This window comes from Drosophila subpulchrella, chromosome X, assembly GCF_014743375.2.
Source record: "Drosophila subpulchrella strain 33 F10 #4 breed RU33 chromosome X, RU_Dsub_v1.1 Primary Assembly, whole genome shotgun sequence".
NCBI lineage: Eukaryota > Metazoa > Arthropoda > Insecta > Diptera > Drosophilidae > Drosophila > Drosophila subpulchrella.
The window spans coordinates 22174194-22198560 of NC_050613.1; the positions used below are offsets into that span (position 1 = coordinate 22174194).

Below are 24367 nucleotides of genomic sequence, written 5' to 3' on the forward strand. Positions count from 1 at the left end.
AACTCTGGACAGCAGCTGCAAAGTTTCTATTCGAATTGGGGCAGAGCATATAAAAATAATAAAAAGGAAAAACAAGCCAACGAAAAAAGAAGCAGTCGGCGGCTTAAATTATGTGGAGCTGCAATGGACTGGGAGTTGGGAGGAAAAACAACCGAAAAGAGGAAAAACAAACAGCAGCAACAAGAGTTTTAGGCAGATACACTTTGGAATAAAACCTACTAAGTATTAGAATGGAGAGTACCAGAAGGGAACTGCATAAAAAGCACAGAAAGAGTTCTATAGCTAGGATAGATAGATTATTATCGAACCTTTCTTTTAAAATTGATTAAGAAATGTATCAAAGTTATTTACCAAATTGTACAAAATGTATCTGAAACAAGAGATGAAAAATTCAATGTTTATGCAATTTAAGCATCTTTTTAATTTAGAAAGTACGGAAATATATCTCTGAAATATTAAAAAAAATCGATTAAAATCTAGCAAAGTTATTTCCCAAAGAATTCAGAAAGGAATACAAAATTGAGTAAGGAAATTCCATATTTATGCAATTCAAGCATTTATTCTTCTCAAATTCAAGAAGAAAAGAAAAATATCTCTAAGATATTAAAAAATAATACAAAATTTGGAGTGTAAAAACAATAAGCTGGGGGGAGGATGAAAGAATTCAGAAAGGAATAAAAAATTGAGTTAGGAAAATCTATATTTATGCAATTCAAGCATTTATTCTTCTCAAATTCAAGAAGAAAAGAAAAATATCTCTAAGATATTAAAAAATAATACAAAATTTGGAGTGTAAAAACAATAAGCTGGGGGGAGGATGAAAAAATTCAGAAAGGAATAAAAAATTGAGTTAGGAAATTCTATATTTATGCAATTCAAGCATTTATTCTTCTCAAATTCAAGAAGAAAAGAAAAATATCTCTAAGATATTAAAAAATAATACAAAATTTGGAGTGTAAAAACAATAAGCTGGGGGGAGGATGAAAGAATTCAGAAAGGAATAAAAAATTGAGTTAGGAAATTCTATATTTATGCAATTCAAGCATTTATTCTTCTCAAATTCAAGAAGAAAAGAAAAATATCTCTAAGATATTAAAAAATAATACAAAATTTGGAGTGTAAAAACAATAAGCTGGGGGGAGGATGAAATGGAGGAGCGGGGCGGGATGCCTCTGGTGAGTCGTAAAATTGCGCAAACGGGACTCCTTTCGTCCTGCTGGCGTTGTTTAGAGGGCGTGCGAGCGAGAGGGCAGATGGACACAAGAAGCTGGCCAAATTAAATACAGCAATTTCGCAAAACGAATGGCACGCGCAAAGCAACAGCGAATAATAATATGAAGAAAGTGCGCCAAGGAGTGGGCTGGAGTGGCCGGAAGTGGGCTGAAGTGGGGTGGCCAGTGGGCCGACCTTGGATGTTCTGGAGCGTACGCATATTTTTCTTGCTTTCTTTTGTTTGCCTTTTTTCGGTTTAGTTTGGTATTACATTTTTTTTTTTTGAGAGGGGGAACTTCTGCAAACATTTCTAAAGCTTCTGTTGCAATTTTTGGTTTCTTGGCGGCATGAAGAAGAACTAAAATAGGTACCCAAAATATATGCACACAAAGAGAAGGCCGTAAACTATGAGTTGCCACTACACTGAGCATAAATCAGCGAAATGTTTTTAATTAATTCTTAAGGTCACATTTAATTCATGGCAATATCTTTAAAAAAAAATATTTTATTAAACTTTTAACATAACTTTACAAGAAAGTAATCATTTTTTAACTTCAAAATAAAGCTGATATTTGTTGAATGAAGTTATTTTTAAAGATGTCTCCCCAAAGGTATTACTTCTAGCAGATAATTACTGCCTATATAAAATTTAATAAAAATATATTAAGATTCTTTCTTATAATTCTTTGTGTTTTTTCTTCCTTTTAGAACTACTCTGCTCCCAGTGTAGCAACATATTCCATATGCATGTTTTTTTTTTTTTGAAAACTAGAAGTCGCAGGGACAGTGACTAAACTGGACACAAAATGTTTATGAGCACTTTAGCTGGGCCATGGTCCCTGAAAGGAGACTACGAAGTCCATGGTCCATAGACCACAGTCCGTAGTTCTCCGCCGGATTCCCCACCCAGCCATCAGCAGCATCGTTCACATTTACGAGCCAAAGGAGGCTGTTGCTTCCATTCAACATTCACCATGCATTGGCATGAAAAATAGGGATGTGGGATAAGGAATGTGGTTGTGGGAGGCTGGTCCTCCATCCATCGCTATCCAACTGGCGGCAGGTTGGCCTCTAGCCAAGCCAAGCTTTTCCTCATTTTCCACAGCCAGCCCCCTGACATTTCCCCTCGATGATTATTGTCAATGATTTGCTTTTGGACCCATAAAATGAGGGCAAATTGAATTATTTTTCGCAATTATGTGTCACAGAAGAAGGATGCCAAAGATGTTTTTACTTTTTTAAAGATATTTTCCACTGAATCCTTAAACTTTTTATCCAATAGGTATTTAAGGAACTTATAAAGGGAAGCTAGTAAAGCCCAGTTTGTTATTAAAAATAATATCTTCAAATTGCTTTTATCATTTAGTGTTTCTAAGCAAGTTTCAAGAGATTCGAAACCTCCTAAGCAGGTTTAAAAAAAAAAGTATGCTACGATGTACAGCTTATAGTTAAACATTTTTACAAACGATCTAAAATCCTAAGAGATATTTGTTTATATCTATAGCCTTGTTTTAACCCTAGATAGACTTTTTTCAAAACTTGTATTATTAAATGAACTCACCTTATTGCTTTCCCGTGTGCTGGCTGAGCTGGTAGTTATGCTTCGAATATGTATTGTATTATTATTGAATCGTAGATTGCTATTGATATTTGCTTGCAATTAGAACTAGAGCTATTAATATCCGTAGTTGGCTTCGAGAATGCTGGGGGCGAAGGACAGAGGGCGGGGGAGAGCGAGAATGGCTGCGACTCGAGTCCCACTCACGATGCACAGTGTAGGCCAGCGAGAAGGGTCCTGCGACTGGAACTGGACCTGGAACTGGAACTGCCCTCGACCGCAACACTCAGTCCTCATTTATCCGGCCTAATTTGCATTTTTAATCTCGACTCTTTAGTTTAGTTTTCAGAACTTTAACTTTTGGCGTTAGGGGTTTGGTGAAAAAAAAAAACAAAAAAAATAAAGATAGATATATCTGGCCAACTGCTCTCACACCAAGACACAGAAACTGGAGTCGGCACACACATACACGAAAGCGGAAACGGAAGTGGTAAGATAGCACTCGCGAAACCGAAACCGAAATTTCGCAAGAAACGAAAACCTCAACGAAAACGAAGCGACTTCTCTCGATTATTTGCCGATTACTTGGGCGATTTGAATGGCTTTCTTTCAGGGCATTGTTCCTCGGCTGCCAGTGAGATGTGCCTCCTGCCTTTGGGATCCGGGATCTCGTTAATTTGGCTTATTTGCCACCGTTGTTGCTTCCTCGATGGCCCATCCAAAACCACCATCATCATCATCACCATCGCCACCGGCCACTTGGACATTTCCAGCTCATTTGGCGCTGTATTAGGGGTGTGATTCGTGTCGTTTTCCGCCTGCAATCGTGGGAAACCGAAGGGCAAAAAGGAAACGGAAATTCTTTTATGGCTTTTCAATAAATTTGCAACAAATTATGGTCGTTGGTTTTGCGTGTGTGCGTGTGTGCGAGTGTGTGTGTGTGTGTGTGTGTGTGAGTAAGTGTGCGTGGGTGATGGATGAAGTGTTTGCACAAACGGCCGATGGGATTGGGGTTGGCCAAATAAACCTTGTTTGCAGGCCTGCTCTTCTCCATTTTTTTCCTCACAGTCCGGGTACAGTGCGTTTCAGGACTTTAAAGTGGGCTATCGATCGAGTGCCGTTGGCCTAATGAGGTCGCTTACTTAATCCAGTAATCAAATGATATCTGGCGTTAATCAAGAGGCTCTTGGACTTGAGCTTAAATTAGGTCAGTCTCTTCATCATTTTAATACACACAACAAAAAAGTGTGGCGGTTTTAAATGAATTAGCTTTAATAGAAATAAACTGTTTTTCAGTTCCTCTATATACTTTAAAGTAAAACCTTTCTAAGAGTTTAACTTTCCTATATTACTAAAAATAATCTTTATATTTCCAGAATATTTCAGGGAACCCTTGAAGGAAACTAATTAAATTCAGCAAACCCAAGATCAAATAGGAACACGGAATTTCCGCAATCTTGTAAAGTTTTTGGTATGCCCTTTGTGCTGGAAAACCTGATGATATATTATGACTCCATGGCCCAATTTGACCCAACTTTCGCAACCTGATTTATTTGGCTTAAAGCTTAAAAGAAAGCAAGTACCTTGGCGTAATATTACTTTATCTTTCATCCTTTCGCATATTGGCTTACCAACCACCGTCTTGAGCCCCCCTTCCCCTATTTTTTTTACCCATCCACCTTCATTTTGTTGATGTTCTCCGCAAGGCTTTTTAAACTTGTCATACATTTTGATAAAGAATTCGCCTTGTTCCCTCGAGGGTCTGAGATGCTGTCAGCACCGCCTCCTTTTCGGCCCCCTTTTCGGCCCCCTTTTCGGCCCCCTTTTCACCCCCATTTGGCCCCCCCTTTCCGATTTCCTCTCACCTGGCCTTTGGCCAACCCCCTTTTCGGCCCCTTTTTATGCCGCCTTCCCTGACTTTTCCGCTTCTCAGCTCCAATGCTGACGGGGCGTGCAAAATTTTGCACATTTAGGGGGGTTAAGTTGGGGGAGGGGTGGGAAACTGGGGAGTGCTGTCTCCTTTCCTCCGGCTATAGCCATCTCACTCGCTGGGTCTTTAACCAAATTCGCATTCTTCGCAATTTAAGTGAATTCCTGTGCTCCGGCAGCCCGCAGGCCAAAAATGCTCCGCGACTTGACTTTGTCTTTTGTAGTTTTATTTCATTTCATTTCAGTTCGTTTCGCTTCGCTAATGGCAGAGGGTTGCCCTAATGCAGAGAGAGAAAAATATGAGGCCTAGCTTGGAATTTATTCCACTCAAAAAGGTGAAATTTTTCAGCTTTTAGCGGTCCTTTTTCGAGAAAATCTGAATTTTTCTATGCAAGCTTATAAGAAGTAATTGATTATTATTTTTATAATGACATTCTGTAGTCCTCAAAAGTAATAGCAATATATACATTTAAAGGCGTCATCTTATCAAAACCTATCATCTTTTAAAACCTAAGGTACTTGTAAAAGATGTTAGCTTATATGACAGACTACTTTGTTTTCTTCTTTAATTTCTTGCAACAGAAGTAATAGAGATTATAATATTACTTTATTTTAAAATACATTTCAAAAACACTGGAATATAACAAATTTATAACTAGGTTAAACATTATTATTTTAAAGCGAGTGTATACGTTATTTAATTAAAATATAATGTTGATACAGCTTTAAAAAAAATCTAAGATCATCCGTGCATTAAATATGACATTGAAATGGTGGCTATTTTTATCTGTGTACTGGGGGGGCGTGGAAATTAAGGGGGCGCGGGGGAGCGGTACTGCAGCCGCCCACCCAAAATGCAAGGGGCTGGAGATTCGGGGGATGGTCTGAAAGTTTGAACTTTCCCCTGGCTTCTTTTTGCCGTTTGAATTCGTTTAACTTGGCTTCTTTGCATCTCTCCTCATTTGTTTGTTAATTTCCTTCTCATTTTTTTTTTGGTGGGGTTTTTTATTAAACATTTGAATGGGCGGCAGGGTATTAGGGAAAAAGCAGGCCCACTTGACTGATGCTCAGCCCCACGCACACACACACACATGTTCTGGGGAAAATGTTCAAGGACATTTCCAATGGCGGTGCGCAAAAAGGGAAAATATTCCTACTCAATGGATCGCCAGAAACATCGCACACACATGTGAGAACCATTAAAGAACAAATTATACGAGAATATCAGAGGAAAAATCAAAATTATGTATTACAGTCGACCTGCAATGTTATGAATATGAAAATCGTTTTTAACGATGCGACGCGACGCGCAAAATATATACAGAGATTCAAAAAAAAAACAAAAACAAAAAATAGAACAAAAAAATCTGCGACTTTTTGGCTTAGTATTTACGTCACAACAATTTGATGATTCTTTAAATATTAATAAAAGCAAGAATGGCGAATAATATTATGATCGAGGGGCCCAAGAAACACCTACCTCAAAAAGTATGCTGGTAAGTCGAAAAGATTTTTAGTTTTGTTGGAGTTAGAGAGAGAGAAAGATTTCTTTCTTTTTTCAGATTAGGTTAGATTTTAAATAATTTTTTTTTTCGCGTCGCGAGCACTGGAAAAAAATGTAAAAAAATAGAAGAATTCGTAGGAGGCTGCGACGGTTTTAGCGGATTTTTTTTGGTATATTTGCTCGACGGTTTCAACCACGACGACGACGACGGTCTACTAACACGGCTTAAAAGGGCGGCTCAATGGTCGTTTGGTCTTCCGGCTGCTGTTGCTGTTGCGGTTGCTAGTGTTGCTGCTGCTGCTGCTGCAAGTGTTGCTGGTGTTGCAAGTGTTGCTGCTGCTGCTGCTGCTGCTGGTGGTGTTGCTGCCACAACTTGTGCTGCTGCTGCTGCTGCTGCTGCTGCTAGTTGCGTGTCGCGTGTCGCGGCTCTGTACATCGCGCCGTATACCCAACGACTAGGCGCTGGAGACTCTGATGTGCGGAACCCAGAATCGCAGCGGCCCGAATATCATCGTGTCCGAATATCCGAACGCGCTTTTTCCGAATTCCGAATTCCGAAACGAATCCCAAAAACCAAAACCGACTGCAGCCGCCGACGCAGACGTTGCTGCGCTGCCCTCGGCGACGTCGGCGTCGCAAGAGAGATGCCTCTATGCTTTCACCTTGCCTTTCTTTTCGATTGTAATTCACTTTGGATTCGATGTCGAAAAAGCTCTGCGCCGCAGCTTTGAAGGTCAGGCAGGCAGGCAGCAGCAGGCGGTGGGCAGGCGCAACAATCGCCGCTCCCCCCCCCCCCCCCCCTTGGCTTTCTTTTTTTTTTTGTTTTTTTGCCGGTCCGGAAAAGTGGAAAGCCAACTGGCGGGTGGAAAGTGGGCCAGGCCAAGCCAGCTTGGAGCGACGCAACCACCGCAGCGGAATGCAGCAGATTTTCGAAATTCCACTCTTCCACATGCCAAAGCTTTTCCAGGAAAAGCTCCAGTAGGATTATGACCGTTAAAAGGATAATAAACTAAAATTCTTTTAAAAACTAATTTATTTTAAGTTTTATTAAAAAAAAATGCAATTTTTAAGCAGAAGCACTTCATTTTTGAACTCAAAGTTTTTAAATCATAAACATATCCATACATTTAAAAAAAAATATTCTACTGGCCTTAAAACTATTTTCAGTTTATAATATCCGTATAATATTAAAGGTTTACCCTGCGTACCTAATTTATAAACGTAAGAACAACAAAAAAGTAGTTTAAATTTAAATTTTGATAGTAAAAAACGATGTAATAGAAATATAAATGATTTTCTTCAGTTAGGTTTTTCGATGTTTTAAACCTAAATGTATTCGGTCTTATTTTGGCCATTAGATCCAAGAAACTTTTTTAAAAATATCAAAAAAGGCAATATTTTTAATTGAACTTTATAAGTTTGGGAAAATATGATAAAAGAAAGTTTAGAACTATTTATTAAATTTAAAACATTAACGTCCAATGGAAATCTTGGCTTTAAGTCTTGGTAAAGCTCACTCAAAAAGCTTAAAGCCGACCATTTATACTAAAGTTTGTGGCTAAAAGTCCTGAAAGAGGTGAGTTTTTTAACTGGGATATTAGCTATTTAGTTCTGATTAATAAAATGTCTATATAGATTATTTGCTTTAAAACATTTGTAAGATGGTAAAAAACAATTAACTAAAATCTTATATATTTTGTTCTTATAATCATATTGTAAAATATGCAAATAAACAGAAACTTTAAATATGAAACGCATAATATATGTATTTTTAATATTTTTATTTTTTATTTCCATATAAACATGAAAGGGTATGATAAAGGCTGCTAATAAACAAACTTATTATTTAAAAACTGGCTGGCAACAGTAGACATGGCGACGGAAAAACAATCCCGAGCAACCAACTGCTGTCAGTCGGTGCGAAACCGATCAAAACCTATCCACATACAGCCGGACTTTCTCTCGCCCGTTAACCGGAATGTCCAGACAGCTGCTACCCAAGGTCAAGGGCAGGGTCAAGGACAAGAATCTGGGCAAGGATCGGGCCAAGGATCGGGATAATGAGCTGAAGACCAAGGTCAAGGGCAGCGATGAGGAGGATAATGAAGACGAGGAGTGGAGTGGAAGGATGAAAAGACAGTCGGCAGGAGACGGGGATCACTACGATGCCAGCCAAAAGCGGCTGACTGCCGATGATCGCCCGAGTGGCTACTCCATGGACCGACTTGGTAGCGATGGCACCGGCTTCACGGATCGCGCCAGCGATGCCAACGATGGCAGCAGCACGGGTGCCCCGGAGGGCAGTGCCAAGAAGACGCCGGCGGGACATCATGGCCACCATGGACACCACAGCGGCGGGCGACACAAGAAGGTATCCAAATACCGGCTGAACTTCTCCATGACCAAGTCGGTCACCTCGGCGGGCGGCGCCAAGTCCCGAACTGCCAGCACCACGAAAATCACCACTGGGGCCTCGCTCATTCCCGACCTGAATCTGATTATCAACAGGATGCGGGCTATGCCGGACGACTCCTTTGTCTACATGGACTACATGCTGCCCCATGACAGCGAGTACTTCACTCCTTATAGCCTGCGGCTGGTGGAGTACAAGGACCTGAACACCTACGAACCCTTCTACACCGTCACCCGCCACGGGGTCACCTTCTGGCACTGCTCCGAAAACTTCTTCACGCCCCTCGACCAGTGGCAGCAGGAGTTCGAGCAGTTCCTCAGCATCATCCAGATACGCTCCTTCTCCATCTTCCGGCTGTGGAAGGGGTTTAAGGTAGGGTTTGAGAAAAAGTAATACAACGAGGTATATTATGAAGCTTAGGAATAGGGGTTTCCATCTGGATGTGGGATATTAAGCTCAAAAATTCCATAATAATTAAAGATATAGGTATTTATTCTTAAAAATTCTCTAAAACATGGAATATAAGTTTCATAATTTATTCATATTTTTAGATATTAACCTAAGTATGGAATGGTTTTAAGAATTTAATAACTTTTTTTGATAGTATATATCATATTTAGTTCAAGAATGAATTAATAGTTTTAGATCTTTTTATTGAAAAATTGATTTTTAGTTTTATTTCTTATCGAAAAGTTTAAAAATCTTGATTATAAGCTCTTAATTCATTTATTTTCAGCCATAATATTTTTAACATTTCTATAATTTTGACTTTAAGGTATGGGATTTTGATTTTTAGTTTTATTCCATATCGAAAGTATAAAAATCTTGATTATAAGCTCTTAATTTATTTATTTTCAGCCATAATATTTTTAACATCTCTATAATTTTGACTTTCAGGTGTGGGAAAAGACGATCAAGTGGCGAAAGCTGAACGAGGCCCGCGACTATCTGCAGAACAACCTCTTCATCGTGATTCCCCAGCTGGCCAAGGCGATTCTGCGCATGCGCAGCGACATTGTCCAGATGCAGCGACTGAATTTTATCAATATCTCCAACATCGAGAACTGGCATCCATTCTACTTCCTGGAAACGCACATGCGCATCTACGAACAGCTGCACAAGATCTTTACCGATTTTCGCGAGTTTATTAGCAAGACAATATGTGAGTAGTTCTTGAATTCCATCTAAAGGTGCCTTTCTTAATCCCCAAAAACAAAGTTCGAGCCTGCACGGATGCCATCCAAGCACGTGGTTTCTATCCCGATGACGAGGTCAACTACTATCCGTCGCTGAAGAAAATGCGAGAGGCGCACAGCTTTATGGATCGGGCACGAAAGCGGGCCTTCTGCAAGACTCTGACCAAGTAGGTTGATCTAATGTCCCATTTTGATCTTATACCAATACCGAACTCTCACTTTCGATTAGTTTCCTCACCTACTGCGACATGATGGTCTACCAAATGCTGTACCGCATCACGATCAAGAGTTTCGCTGATCTGGCCAGTGCCTTCGAGCTGCACGACGAAGTGGGTCCCTCGGAGGCGGACATCAACCGACATGACCGGGTGGACAAGCGGATCGAGAAGCAGCGACCGGCGGACAAGCCGCAGAGTCCCTTCTTTCTGGCCATGCTGCGTCTGCTGCCCGATCGCATCGATGTGGAGCCCTCGGAGGATGTGATCAAGATTATCTTCCAGCGCATCACAGGTCTTATACTGGAGACGGTCCTTGAGATCCATCCATTCACCACAGATCCCTTCTTCACTCAGTACACCCAGTAAGTGACCTTGTTTTTCTAGTTTTTATAGGTACATTATACAACATTTTTCTAGGCCCTCGATTATGGGACGTCAGGAGGAGGTGCTATACGAGGGCGCTCCCGACTTGCATTATCTATTGCGCGCTGATCACAGATTTCAGTATAATCGGTTAGTATATTTATCCTATAATTTTATTATTTTCACCATGCCATTTTTTTTATCAGCAAAAACATGTTCGTTCTGATCCGCAAAGCTTATGAAAGGGCTCGTCTTTATACGCAGAGGTTCACCAAAATCCGAGAGAACTTCGAGATAGACAACAGTACAGATCCCACGGTTCTTAACACAGAGAGAGGTATAGGAAATATAAAATATAATATAATACCACGATACCTAAACCATGTCACTTTCAGATCTTCAGATACTTCGAGCATACTGCGATAGATATTGCAATAATGTGAGAGCTTTGGATGGAATCTTGGAGTTTGTGTTTCTGGGACTACTGAAGCTCAATCAGACGAACTTTAAGGATACGGTGACGCCAGTTTGCTCCCGACTTCAGAATATTCTGGCCACATATCTGCCCAAGTTGGCGGAGGAGGAGACAACAAGGCTTTACGAAGAGGCCCAGGATTTCTACGGCAGGATCTGCTACGAGCCACACGAAACGCTGGAGATTGTGGCCCACATCCGATTCCTGGACAAGTGCTCCTCGGAACTGGACGAGATATTCAACGGCATCGACTATGTGCACGATCTCCTGCTGATTATCAAGGACTTTGGCATACCCATCGATGACGAATCCAAGGAGGACTACATGGACACCGAGGACTATTTGAATAGAACGCGGGAGACGCTGGAGGAGATCAGGGAGAAGCGGCAGGACTTTATCAATCGGCTGGAGGACGCCATGCAGGATGATATAGCGGCGCTCAAGGAGGAGATTCACGAGGTGGCCATCGAAGCTATGCAGCCCTGGCTTCTGGATGTGGGTTCTCTATGAGAAATATAATAATATTTTTTGAACTTATAGATATACTTTCCTGTTAAACTGATATTTTCCAGGCCAATTCCAACCGTTTGTCAGTCACTAATAAACTGGACGCCATGCTGGAGCACCTGAATAAATGCCGCGAGAGAGCCGACGAATTCCTGGGCTACCAGAAGGAGTTCCAGATCGACTTGACCATGTACGAGGAAATGGCCAGCGGCTTTTATGACATACGGATGCGCCAGAATCTCTATCGCACTTGGACCGACTGGGAGGAATCGCTGGCCGAGTGGATTGTGGCCGACTTCAACACCCTGGCGGTGGCAGATTTGGTAGATCTTAATGCCAAGACGATCAAGAACTGCCTGCAGTTCCAGAAGTATCTCCCAGAGAACAACATTGTCCCCGTGCTCCATAAATCCGCAGAAGCCTTCAAGGAGAAGCTTCCCGTTATTGGTTACCTGCGTAATCCCAACTTGCGAGCGGTAAGATGTGGCAATTAAATAGTTACAGATATAATATTCAACAAAATTCCATCCTAGCGTCACTGGGCTGAGATCGAGGATCTGCTGAATCGCAAGTTCTTCCAGGAGAAGGACATCATCATCCAAACGTACGAGGATGTCCATGCATTCGATGATGTCGCCATCGGTGAGGCCCTGATGCAGATATCCTCGCAGGCCACCGGCGAGGTGCAGCTGGAGAATATGCTGAAGGCCATCGAGACCACCTGGAAGGAGACGGAGCTGACCATTGTCCCGCACCACGACGCCAAGGACATCTTCATCCTGGCCGGCACCGAGGAGTTGCAAGCCGTCCTGGACGATTCCAATGTGAATATCAACACCATAGCCGCCTCCAAGTTTGTGGGACCCATCAAGGGCAAGGTGGACGAGTGGATCAATGCCATGGAACAGTTTAGCAAGACCTTCGGTGAGTGGTTTCATATGTCATATACGATACGGCACTTCTTGTACAGCAATCCCCAATAATACATTTATTTTAAAGTGGATTAAACTTTTGTAGAATTAAGGATCCCAAAAAGGTATCATTTCCTATAAATAAGATTGTTATTTTTATGATTTTGCTTACAGAAAGTTGGATGGACTGCCAGGGTGCTTGGATTTACCTGGAGGCCATCTTCGCCTCGGCGGACATCCAGCGACAGCTGCCCCAAGAGGCCAAGATGTTCTTCACGGTGGACAAGAGCTTCAAGGAGACGGTTCGCCAGGCGAAGAAGGTGTCCCTGGCCCTGCCCACCATGTCCAGTGTGGACGTGTACAAGGTGCTGTTGGAGAACAATCGGTTGCTGGATCTCATATCGCGCGGATTGGAGGCCTATTTGGAGGTGAAGCGGGTGGTGTTCCCCAGGTAAGAATTTATCTATATATATATATATTAATAAGTAGGTATGGTTAACGTTTAAAAATATTTTATAATAATAATACCTATCATGAGGTATAATTTTTAATATTATCAAAAAATATCTTCACAAGGTTTCTTCGTTTTTAAAATTGTTAATAATAGTTAAAGTTAAAAAATGTGTTATCTTTAATTATATCCCTTTAGATATGACCTAGAATTTTTAACTAAATAAGAGAAAATTATTATTATACACATGTTATACATATTATATATACTTTTATCAACTATCCTAAGTTCTATGATAGTAATTTCCGGGTTTTTTATGTTTTTTGTTACTTTCCTATAGGTTCTACTTCCTGTCCAACGACGAGCTGCTGGAGATCCTGGCGCAAACGCGAATTCCCCAGGCCGTGCAGCCGCATCTGCGCAAGTGCTTCGACGCCATCTACCGCCTGGAGTTCGGATCCAAGGAGGGCGGCGATGGCAAGATGGTGGCCACCAACGACATCGTGGCCTTCCTGTCGCCCGAGGGGGAGAAACTGCAGTTTGGCAAGGGATTGAAGGCACGCGGGGCCGTGGAGGAGTGGCTCAGCAAGGTGGAGGAAGCCATGTTTGTGTCCGGCAAGCGGTACATGCGATTCGGGTACCAGTGCTATCCGGCCAAGGAGCGCGAGGACTGGTTCCAGGACCATCCCAACCAGGTGGTGCTCACCGTCTCCCAAGTGCAGTGGGCTGCCGACATTCATCGCATCTACGAGGGCAAGGAGCGCAATCCACTGAATATTCTGGAGAAGATGGCCAAGTTCGAGATCAAGTGCCTTAAGGATCTGGGCGCCCTGGCGGCGCTGACTAGGAAAAGCATAAGCTCACTGCTGCGCAAGATCCTTTGCGCCCTGATCACCATCGATGTGCATGCCAAGGATTCGGTGAGGATGCTGATCGAAAAGGAGGTCTGCAAGCCGTAAGTTAAATGTAAGGATTAAGGATTAGGACCTCTGAATGATGATCCTTTATCCTGATCCACTCCAGAACCGATTTCAACTGGCTGAAGATGCTGCGATTCTACTGGGCCGACGAGACGGAAACGGTCTACTCCCGCATGGCAGCCGCGAATATTCCCTACTACTACGAGTACCTGGGTGCCGGTGGTGTCCTGGTGCTCACTCCTCTCACAGATCGCTGCTATCTCTGCCTGATGGGTGCCTTCCAGATGGACCTGGGCGGAGCACCAGCGGGACCAGCCGGAACGGGCAAAACCGAGACCACCAAGGATCTGGCCAAGGCTTTGGCCAAACAGTGTGTCGTCTTCAATTGCTCGGATGGTCTCGATTACAAGATGATGGGGCGCTTCTTTTCGGGATTGGCCCAGTGCGGTGCCTGGTGCTGCTTCGACGAGTTCAACCGAATTGACATCGAGGTGCTGTCCGTGATTGCCCAGCAGCTGATCACCATTCGAACGGCCAAGGCCATGAGGGTCAAGCGGTGGGTTTACAGAACAATAACATATATTACATTCAATTTAATATTAGCATGTTAAATGTATCTAGTATAAGTTTTCTCTCTTTACAAATTCCCTTAAGTCGAAATAGAGAGAAATTACTCTGGGTGAGAGCTAGACAGCAGTATTTGAAACTCTTCGAAACAGAAAAAGAGAACAAAAAGCAAGATGGGATCAAAGTGATATTCCACTTGTCTTAACTAGATAGAACTTATACTAAATCTAGTCAAAATGATCATTATATCTTATCAATTTGTTTGTATTGTTATTAGAAAGCCATCCTTACACTGATTTTCTTCCACAGCTTCATCTTCGAGGGTCGGGAGATCAAGATCAATCGCTCCTGCTGCGTGTTTATCACCATGAATCCCGGCTACGCGGGTCGTACCGAGCTGCCCGACAATTTGAAGGCCCTGTTCCGACCCATCTCCATGATGGTGCCCGACTACGCCCTCATCTCGGAGGTCATCCTGTACTCGGAGGGCTTTGAGGATCCCAAGATCCTGGCCCGCAAGATGGTGCAGATGTACCAGCTGTGCAGCCAGCAACTTAGCCAACAGAATCACTACGATTTCGGCATGAGGGCAGTGAAATCTGTCCTGGTGATGGCAGGAGCTCTGAAGAGAGCCTCACCCAATCAGCGAGAGGATATCACTTTGATTGCCGCCCTGAGGGACTCAAATATACCCAAGTTCTTGGCGGATGATGCGGTCCTGTTTCGCGGCATCCTTAGCGATCTGTTTCCCGGCGTGGAGCTGCCGGACTCACAGCATCCGCATCTGGAGGCCAGCTTGCGGCTGGGATTGCGGCAAAAGAATCTCCAGGCGGTGCCGACAACCATCCGTAAGTGCCTGCAGCTCTACGAGACCATGTGCGTCCGCTGGGGCGTAATGCTGGTGGGTCCAACTGGAGGCGGTAAGTCCATAGTGCTGCACGCTCTGGAGTTTGCCCTCTCGCATCTCTTCGAGAACGAGGTGCAGGACCCAAACTTCCGGCCCGTGGTGATCCAGACAATGAATCCCAAGGCGGTGACCATGAACGAGCTGTACGGCTATGTGGATCTCAAGACGCTGGAGTGGCAGGATGGTCTACTGGGATTGGCGGTGCGAACAGCCACCACCATAGAAGGTAAAACCATCCATACTACAGGGAGGTTCCATAGATAATCTTTCTTTCTTAGATGAAATCCATCAGTGGATCATGTGCGATGGACCCGTGGATGCGGTGTGGATTGAGAACTTGAACACGGTGCTGGACGACAATAAGATGCTGTGCCTGGCCAACTCGGAGCGCATCAAGCTGACCGCCTGGATTCACATGCTCTTCGAGGTGCAGGACCTGTTGCAGGCCTCGCCGGCCACCGTTTCCCGTTGCGGCATGGTCTATGTGGATCCCGGCGATCTTGGCTGGATACCACTGGTCGACACCTGGCGGGAGGTGGACATGAGCCACAAACTGCCCGCTCCGCTGGCCGAGTTCTTTTACCAGCTCTTCGTGGGCTACTTCGACAAGGCGCTGAAGATCGAACGGAAGCGAGCGGTGTACACCATCCACCAGGTGCTCGGCTCCAAGGTGCGACTGTGCTGTGAGCTGATCTCCTCGCAGCTGGAGGCGGTCAAGTGGTCGGCCCTGAATGAGGAGAAGGCCAAGGAGCTGCTCACGAAGATCTTTGCCTGGGCGGTGCTCTGGGCCATTGCCTCGAACCTCAAGGATGCGGAGAAGGTGTCCTTCGAGGAGCAGTGGAGCAGGGCCATTGCACAGCATCCGAATATGAGGTGGGGTATATATATATACTTCTATATTTCATAAATTGTATATATTATATTATATCCGCTTACAACCCAACAGCCTACCCAACTACCCCATGTGGAACTATCGCATCGACCTGGAGAAAATGGACTGGGGCAGCTGGCTGGACATCATGTCCAAGTTTTCCTTCGACCCGGAAACCTCGTACTACGACATGCAGGTGCCCACTGTGGACACCACCAAATATGGGTACGCATTCTTCATTCTCCATTTAGCAGTACTAGTTCTTCTATCCCGATCCCCTCCAGCTATGTCTCTGATCTTCTGTTTAAACGGGGCATGCCCGTCATGGTAACTGGAGACACGGGAGTGGGCAAAACGGTTTTGGCCATCAGTTGCATGAAACGCCTGTCCGAGGGCCGTGTCATCCCGGTGATCCTCAACTTCTCCGCCCAGACGAGCAGCAGCCGCACCCAGGAGATGATCGAGGGGCCGCTGGAGAAGCGCAAGAAGACCCAGCTGGGTGCTCCGGTGGGCAAGACGGTGATCGTGTTTATTGACGACGTGAATATGCCCAAGCTGGACACCTACGGAGCTTCGCCGGCCATTGAGTTGTTGCGCCAGTTCCTGGACTTCAAGGGCTTCTACGACCGGGAAAAGCTCTATTGGAAGGAGATCCTGGACGTGGTTCTGGGCTGTGCCTGTGCTCCGCCAGGTGGAGGCCGCAATCCTCTGACTCCGCGCTTCGTTCGTCACTTTGCCCTGTTCTCGCTGCCAAAGCCGAATGAGGAGACCCTCACCCAGATCTTCAATGGCATCCTTCGTGGATTCCTACAGACCTTCTCCTCGGCCGTTAGGGTTCTCTCGGAGCCCATGGTGAATGCCTGCGTGGACGTCTATATGCGTGTGGCCAACGTCATGCTGCCCACACCGGATCGATCGCACTATATCTTCAATCTGCGCGATCTGTCCAAGTGCATCCAGGGTATCCTGCAGGCGAGCAATCTGCACTATAACCAGGAGAACCAGATCCTACGGCTGTTCTACCACGAGACCACTCGCGTCTTCCACGATCGGCTGATCAACCAGGACGACAAGAACCTGTTCAAGTCGCTGATGAAGGACGTGTGCATGGACCACTTCAATCGACCGGTGATCAATGATGACGAGCCGCCGATACTCTTTGGTGACTTCATGGTCTTTGGCAAGCCGAAGAACGAGCGGATCTACGATGAGATCAAGGATCATGGGAAACTGGAGAGCGTACTCAACGATTATATATCGGACTACAACTCGGTGGCGGTGGGTAAGCAGATGAAGTTGATCCTCTTCCAGGACGCCATGGAGCATACGGTTCGATTGGCGCGACTTCTGCGGAGCGATCGTGGTAATGGGTTACTGGTGGGCGTGGCCGGAATGGGAAAGCAATCCCTCACCCGGCTGGCATCCCACGTCAACGAGTACAACTGCTGGCAGATCGAGATGCGACGGAACTACGACCTCAACGCCTTTCACGAGGATCTCAGGGTCCTCTACCGCATCGCAGGTGTAAGTACTAAGTATTGTTATAGGATAGAGGGAATAATTCGAATAAAATGATGCATTTTGAATTCAACAGACCGAAAATCAACCGGTGACCTTCCTATTGATCGACAGCCAGATTGTGGAGGAGGAGTTCCTCGAGGATATCAACAACATTCTCAATTCCGGCGAAGTGCCCAATCTATTCGAGGGTGATGAGTTCGAGAAGGTCATCTTGGAGGCCCGCGATGCATGTAATGAGAACAGAAAAGATGATGTGGGTACTCCAATAACACCCTAAATTTTATGATATTAACTGGAATGATCATTTCTAATATCCTGTTTAGCCCTGCACTCGCGATGCCATCTACAAGTTCTTCATCAACCGGGTGCGCAATAATCTCCATGTGGTGATGTCCATGAGTCCAGTGGGCGATGCCTTCCGTCGCAGATGCCGCATGTTCCCCTCGCTGGTCAACTGCACCACAATAGATTGGTTCACCAGCTGGCCAACGGAGGCCCTCTATTCGGTGGCCCTGGGATTGCTCACGAAGATCGCTCCCAAAATGGAGGATCGCATCTCACTGGCCAGCACTACGGTCTTTATGCACAAGGTGAGTTCGAGGGATTCTTGCGGAAGTTTGCATATCTTAAACTAATCCCTTCCAGACCGTTGAGGATGCCTCCATCAAGTTCTACAAGGAGATGAAGAGGCATTACTACACCACACCCAGTAGCTATCTGGAGTTGCTGAAGCTCTACCAGAATCTGTTGAAGATCAAGAACATGGAGATCATAGCCAAACGAAAGCGAATTGCCAATGGTCTGAACAAGCTGCTGGAGACCAATGAAGTGGTATGTGCTGACTATCCATCTATACATCTAGGATCTTAGACCAAGTTCTAAACCCTTTCCAGATTGCTGTCATGGGTAAAGAGCTGGAGGTGATGGTGCCCCAGTTGGATGAGAAGTCCGCCATGATGAAGTCCCTGGTGGACAATCTGACCAAGGAGACCAAGCAGGCGGATGCCGTGAAGCAGAGTGTGCTGGAGGACGAGATGAATGCCAAGGAGAAGGCGGCAGTGGCCCAGGCCATATCCGAAGATGCTGGCAAGGATCTGGAGATAGCCATGCCCGCCCTGCGCGAGGCAGAGGAGGCGCTCAAGGGTCTGACCAAGGCGGACATCAATGAACTGAAGTCCTTTACGACGCCACCGGCTCTGGTGCAGTTCTGCATGGAGGCCGTTTGCATCCTGCTGGGGGTCAAGTGAGTGGTTTACCTAATTATGAATGTATCCTTGGTCGTTAATTTTCACTTTTTCAGACCCACTTGGGCATCTGCCAAGGCAATTATGGCCGACATTAACTTCATCAAGCGGCTGTTCGAGTACGACAAGGAGCACATGAAGGAGGATACCCTGAAAAAGGTCAAGAAATATATTGATCATAAGGATTTCGTGCCGGCTGTAAGTATAAAACTTTTATAATTCGAATGATTGGAAATACCTGGAGATACCTGGATTAACCATTTATTTTCTCGTTTAACCATAGAAATTCGAGAAGGTCTCCAAGGTGGCCAAGTCGATGAGCATGTGGGTGATATCCATGGACAAGTTCTCCAAGGTGTACAAGGTGGTGGAGCCGAAGATCAAGCGAAAGGAGGCCGCCGAGGCGGAGCTCAAGGAGGTGATGACGGTGCTGCGGCAGAAGCAGAAGGAGCTGGCTGCCGTGGAGGCCAAGATCCAGGGACTGCGGGACAGCCTGGAGGAGAAGCAGCGCGAGTTCCAAGTGATCCAGGACAATGTGGATTTGACCTATGGGCGGATCAATCGAGCGGGTCGCTTGACCTCTGCCCTTTCCGATGAACAGGTGCGCTGGCGGGAAACGGTGAAATCTTTGACGGGTGACCTAGCCTGTGTGCCCGGCGATGTCCTGGTGGCCGCCGCCTGTGTCGCCTATTTGGGAGCCTTCTCTCACGAATATCGACGCGACATGAGCGCCCTGTGGGTGACCAAGTGCCGGGAGCACAAGATTCCCTCCAGTCCCGAGTTCAATCTGCTCAAAGTCCTCGGCGATCCGTATGAAATGCGCCAGTGGAACGTGGACGGCCTGCCCAAGGACAACATATCCATAGAGAATGGCATCTATGCCACCAGAGCTCTGCGCTGGGCCCTCATGATCGATCCTCAGGAGCAGGCCAATCGCTGGATTCGCAATATGGAGCGGGCCAACAATCTGCAGGTGATCAAGATGACCGACGCCTCCATGATGCGGGTGCTGGAGAACAGTGTGCGACAGGGATATCCGGTGCTTCTGGAGGAGATCAACGAGACCATCGATCCCAGTTTGAGGCCCATCCTTCAGCGGGAAACGTACCGCTTCGAGGGTCGCATCTACTTGAAGCTGGGCGACATGGTGATCGACTACGACGACAACTTTAAGCTGTACATGACCACCAAGCTGCCCAATCCTCATTATTTGCCCGAGGTGTGCATCAATGTGACCCTGGTCAACTTCCTGGTCACCGAGAGCGGTCTGGAGGATCAGCTACTGGCGTGAGTAGAAATCTTTAATGTATGTTTAGCATTTTTGGAACTTAGCCTTTCCCCTAGAGACATTGTGGCCATCGAGCTGCCTGCCATGGAGATCCAGCGCAACGATTTGGTGGTCAAGATCAATTCGGACAAACAGCAATTGCTGGCCCTGGAGGATAAGGTGCTGAAGTTGCTCTTCAACTCCGAGGGCAACATCCTGGACGACGAAGAGCTGGTGGAGACGCTCAATGATGCCAAGGTGGGTCCTTCAAAGCGGAGAACTCACATCCGTTTGATTTCAATTTCTTTATATATCATAGGAAACATCGCTAATCATTGCCGCCCGACTGATTGATACCGAGGAGACGGAAAAGGTCATAACCGCCTCCCGAGAACGCTATCGCATCCTGGCCTCCCGCGGAGCCATCCTCTATTTTGTGGTGGCAGGTCTGGCCGAGATCGATCCCATGTACCAGTACAGCCTGAAGTACTTCACCCAGGTCTTCTGCAATGTCCTGCGATTGGAGCATCCTACGCAGACCGTGGAGGTGCGCATTTCCACCCTGATGACGGACGAACTGAAGGCCATTTTCGACAATATATCGAGGGGTCTGTTTGAAAACCACAAGATCATCTTTAGCTTCCTGCTGGCCCTGTCGGTGGAACGGCAGGAGGGACGCGTCACCGAGGAGGAGTTCCTCTTCCTCACCCGCGGACCGGTGGGCAACATTCGGCCAAAGAAACAGCCGGCCAACATCAAGATGAGCCAGATCGAATGGGACTCGTGCCTCTTTCTGGAGGATAACTTCAAGAGCTTCTTTGGCGGTTTCACCGACGAACTGGACAAGCCATTCTTCATTCAGATGCAGGAGAACAAGGAGGTCTTCGACTTTGCCCAGAACAATCAGCCGCCCACGGACAAGTGGAACAATCGCCTAAGGGTCTTCCACAAGCTGATGTTTATCGCCGCCTTCCGGAAGCCCCGATTCCTGCTCAACGTGGTCTGCTACCTCCAGTCCACCGTGGGCAAGTACTTCACCGAGGCCTCCGGCGGCACCCAATTGAGCTCTGTGTAAGATATAATACTCTAAACTATACTACTATCCTTACAGATCTGCCTTATTCTTTAAGGAAAATATGTTTTTTATATTTTTTAAAAATCTTCTGCAGAAACTTTTGCCTAAATTGGTCGAAAAAGATTTCTGCAGCAGAACCGTATCAATTAAAATGGTATTTTGGCCGACATTTTGCGAAATAAGGATAGATACCTCTTTTTCATCCCTAACTTTAATTTTGTACCATTTTTCTCAAAAATCCTTATAAAAAATTCGAAAATTGGTCAAAAAATAAATTTTCCTTAAAGTGTTGGGGATCGAATTTTTGACTAAAATCTGAATCTCGTATTTTTGACTAAAATCGAAATCCCATATTTTCGCCCTAAAAATTCAGTTTTTTGGCTGCTACAAAGAAAATAAACGTCAGATCGAGGAATGTCATACCTCGTTGAGCTCGTTATTTAAATTGCAATCCACTGGCACTCAAACCTGAAAATTCTTCATTTTTGCCATTTTTCGCAAAAATAGATGATGTAACCCCTTACAAAAAATGAGAAAATTGGCCAAAAAATGAATTTTCCAAAAAGTGATGAGGATCGTTAGCATTGGAAGCCAGCTGCTCAAAACAGTCGGTATTTTCGCTGTACGCCTTGATTTAGCTAAACTACGATTGAAAAACTGCGAAAAATAGAGTATCTTTTTGACCAATTTCTGAGTCTAATTTTTCCTCCCTAAAAAGTCAGTATTTCGGCTGCCAACTTGCAAATAAAGGTCTGAATAGGGAATGTCATACCTCATTGAACTCGTAGTTTACTTTTCAATCCATTGGCATTCAAACCTGACAATTTTTTATTTATTCAATTTTTTTTAAAAAAAACCTGTGTAACCCCCTATGAAAAATGCGAAAATCGGTCAAAAAATAAATTTTCCTCAAAGTGATGGGGATCGTTAGCATTGGAAGCCAGCTGCTCAAAACAGTCGATTTTTTGGCTGTACGCCTTAATTTAGCTAAACTACGTTTGAAAAACTGCGAAAAAACTGCGACTAAATTCTGAATCTTATCTGCTCCATAAAAAATCAGTGAAATAGAATATTTATATAATATTTTCCTATCCCACAAAGCTATTTGGACACTTCTGCGGTGACGCCGTTGATCTTTGTGCTGTCCACCGGCTCGGATCCGATGTCAGGCTTCCTGAAGTTCACCACCCAGATGCAGTTCACCGACAAGTACTACTCCATTTCGCTGGGCCAGGGCCAGGGACCGCTGGCAGAGAACCTGATCGACAAGAGCCTGCGTCTGGGCCACTGGGTGTTCCTGCAGAACTGCCACTTGGCCACCTCGTTTATGCAGACGCTGGAGACGATCGTGCGCAATCTGACGCTGGGCATCACCAAGGCGCATCCCGACTTCCGGCTGTATCTCTCCTCGATGCCCATCCAGACGTTCCCGATCAGTGTGCTCCAGAACTCGGTGAAGATCACCAACGAACCGCCCAAGGGCATCAAGGCGAATGTGTTCGGGGCTATGACGGATCTGAAGCAGGACTTCTTCGAGCAGCACATCCAGAATGGCAACTGGCGGGCCATTGTCTTTGGCCTGTGCATGTTCCATGCCGTTTTGCTGGAGCGGAGGAAGTTCGGACCCCTGGGCTGGAACATTACGTACGAGTTCAGCGAGAGCGATCGTGAGTGCGGCCTTAAGACCCTCGACTTCTTTATCGATCGCGAAGTGCTCGACGATATACCCTGGGAGGCCATACTCTATATCAACGGCGACATCACCTGGGGCGGCCGGGTTACGGACTACTGGGATCTGCGCTGTCTGCGAACCATCCTGACAATCTTCTCCTCGAAAAGGATCATCCAGCCGGATTACAAGTACTGTCGTGGGGATAGCTACTATCGGGATCCGCGCAAGAAGACGCTGGCTGAGTACTCGGCCTATGTGCAAGGTTTTCCGGTCCTGGAGGATCCGGAGATTTTCGGCATGAACCAGAACGCCAACATTGTGTTCCAGACCAAGGAGACGGCCTTCTTTATCAGCACCCTGCTGTTGGGCCAGCCGAGATCCGCCGCCGACGAGGGACAGGCCATGGAGAACGAGATCTGCCAGCAGACTATCCAACGCATCCAGAAGGCCCTGGCCACCAAGATCAAGCGGGAGCCCATCCACGACACGCTATCGGTGGTGAGTGTTATTATAACAATGCATAGTAACTAGGAAATGGTGGTTCCATCTATAAGAAGAGCTTCATTAATAACTACTGTCCATTTCGAACTCCCTTCTAAGGATTATATCTTCTCCCTTTCCAGCTGGACTCCAAGGGTCAGGTGCCATCGCTGACCATTGTGCTGGTGCAGGAGATCGATCGCTTTAACATTGCACTGGGCATCATCCACGACAGCATGATCAACTTGGCCAAGGCCATCAAGGGCCTGGTGGTGATGTCCGAGGAGCTGGAGAACGTGTTCAAGGCGCTGCTGTCCAACCTGGTGCCCGCATCCTGGGCCAAGCGGAGTTTCCTCTCGATCAAGCCGCTGCCCAGCTATATAGCCGATTTCCAGCGACGCATCGACTTCATCCAGCAGTGGGCGGAGAATGGAGCACCGCGCTCCTATTGGATCAGTGGATTCTTCTTCCCCCAATCCTTTCTCACCGGCGTCCTGCAGACATACGCCCGACGACGAATCCTGCCCATCGATTCACTGAAGATTGACTTCGATGTGTTTGAAAAGGAGCTGGTGCAGCAGGACTTCTTTGAGATGCACATGAACAATATGAATGTGAGTATAGGGCTAAATGAGATGAAATAAGATGATTTAATAGAATGACATATCTTTGATGGAACATTTTCTAAATAGACTTACGTTTTCTATCGTTTATAGGACCAAAAGCTGTATGGCAACCTGCCGGAGTGCACCGATGCCATCATCAATGTGCACGGGATCTTCATCGAGGCGGCTCGCTGGGACCTTAGCAAGGGTGGACTGTGCGATGCCAACTTCGGGGAGCTCTTCAGCCGGATGCCGGTGGTGCGGTTCAAGCCCTGCCTGGAGGTTTCGACGATGGTGCGCTACGAGGCGCCGCTCTACAAGACCCAGCAGCGATCCGGCGTCCTTTCCACCACGGGCCATTCGACCAACTTCATCTTGGCCGTCCTCCTGCGCAGCAACAACGATCCCGAGTTTTGGATCATGCGGGGTACGGCTCTGGTATCTGCGGTTCTGGAGAACATTTGCTAGGCTCTAGAGGGTTCTAGGGACTATGTCGAGTTC

At 45.8% G+C, this 24367-nt stretch overlaps 1 protein-coding gene and 1 long non-coding RNA gene across 2 annotated transcripts; one reads left to right on the top strand and one right to left on the bottom strand.

Moving 5' to 3' along the window:
* Positions 1 to 2804: 2804 nt before the first annotated feature.
* Positions 2805 to 6677, bottom strand: LOC119557338. Its single transcript, XR_005220068.1, has 3 exons — positions 6424 to 6677; positions 6180 to 6305; positions 2805 to 3588 (listed from the first exon to the last, which is right to left on the bottom strand). It is a non-coding gene; the product is annotated as an uncharacterized LOC119557338 (long non-coding RNA).
* A 1438-nt stretch (positions 6678 to 8115) lies between these two features.
* On the top strand, positions 8116 to 24364 carry LOC119558310 (dynein heavy chain 6, axonemal). The gene is made up of 27 exons (XM_037871712.1): positions 8116 to 8988; positions 9514 to 9778; positions 9835 to 9979; positions 10042 to 10392; positions 10448 to 10543; positions 10600 to 10730; positions 10789 to 11363; positions 11441 to 11851; positions 11909 to 12299; positions 12461 to 12737; positions 13078 to 13692; positions 13761 to 14213; positions 14534 to 15357; positions 15410 to 16004; positions 16078 to 16227; positions 16287 to 17526; positions 17597 to 17776; positions 17847 to 18113; positions 18169 to 18354; positions 18417 to 18766; positions 18824 to 18965; positions 19051 to 20054; positions 20112 to 20292; positions 20354 to 21105; positions 22211 to 23279; positions 23405 to 23875; positions 23978 to 24364. The coding sequence occupies exons 1-27, from the start codon at positions 8182 to 8184 to the stop codon at positions 24332 to 24334; spliced, it is 12285 nt and encodes a 4094-aa protein (XP_037727640.1). The 5' UTR covers positions 8116 to 8181; the 3' UTR covers positions 24335 to 24364.
* The last annotated feature ends 3 nt before the right edge of the window (positions 24365 to 24367 follow it).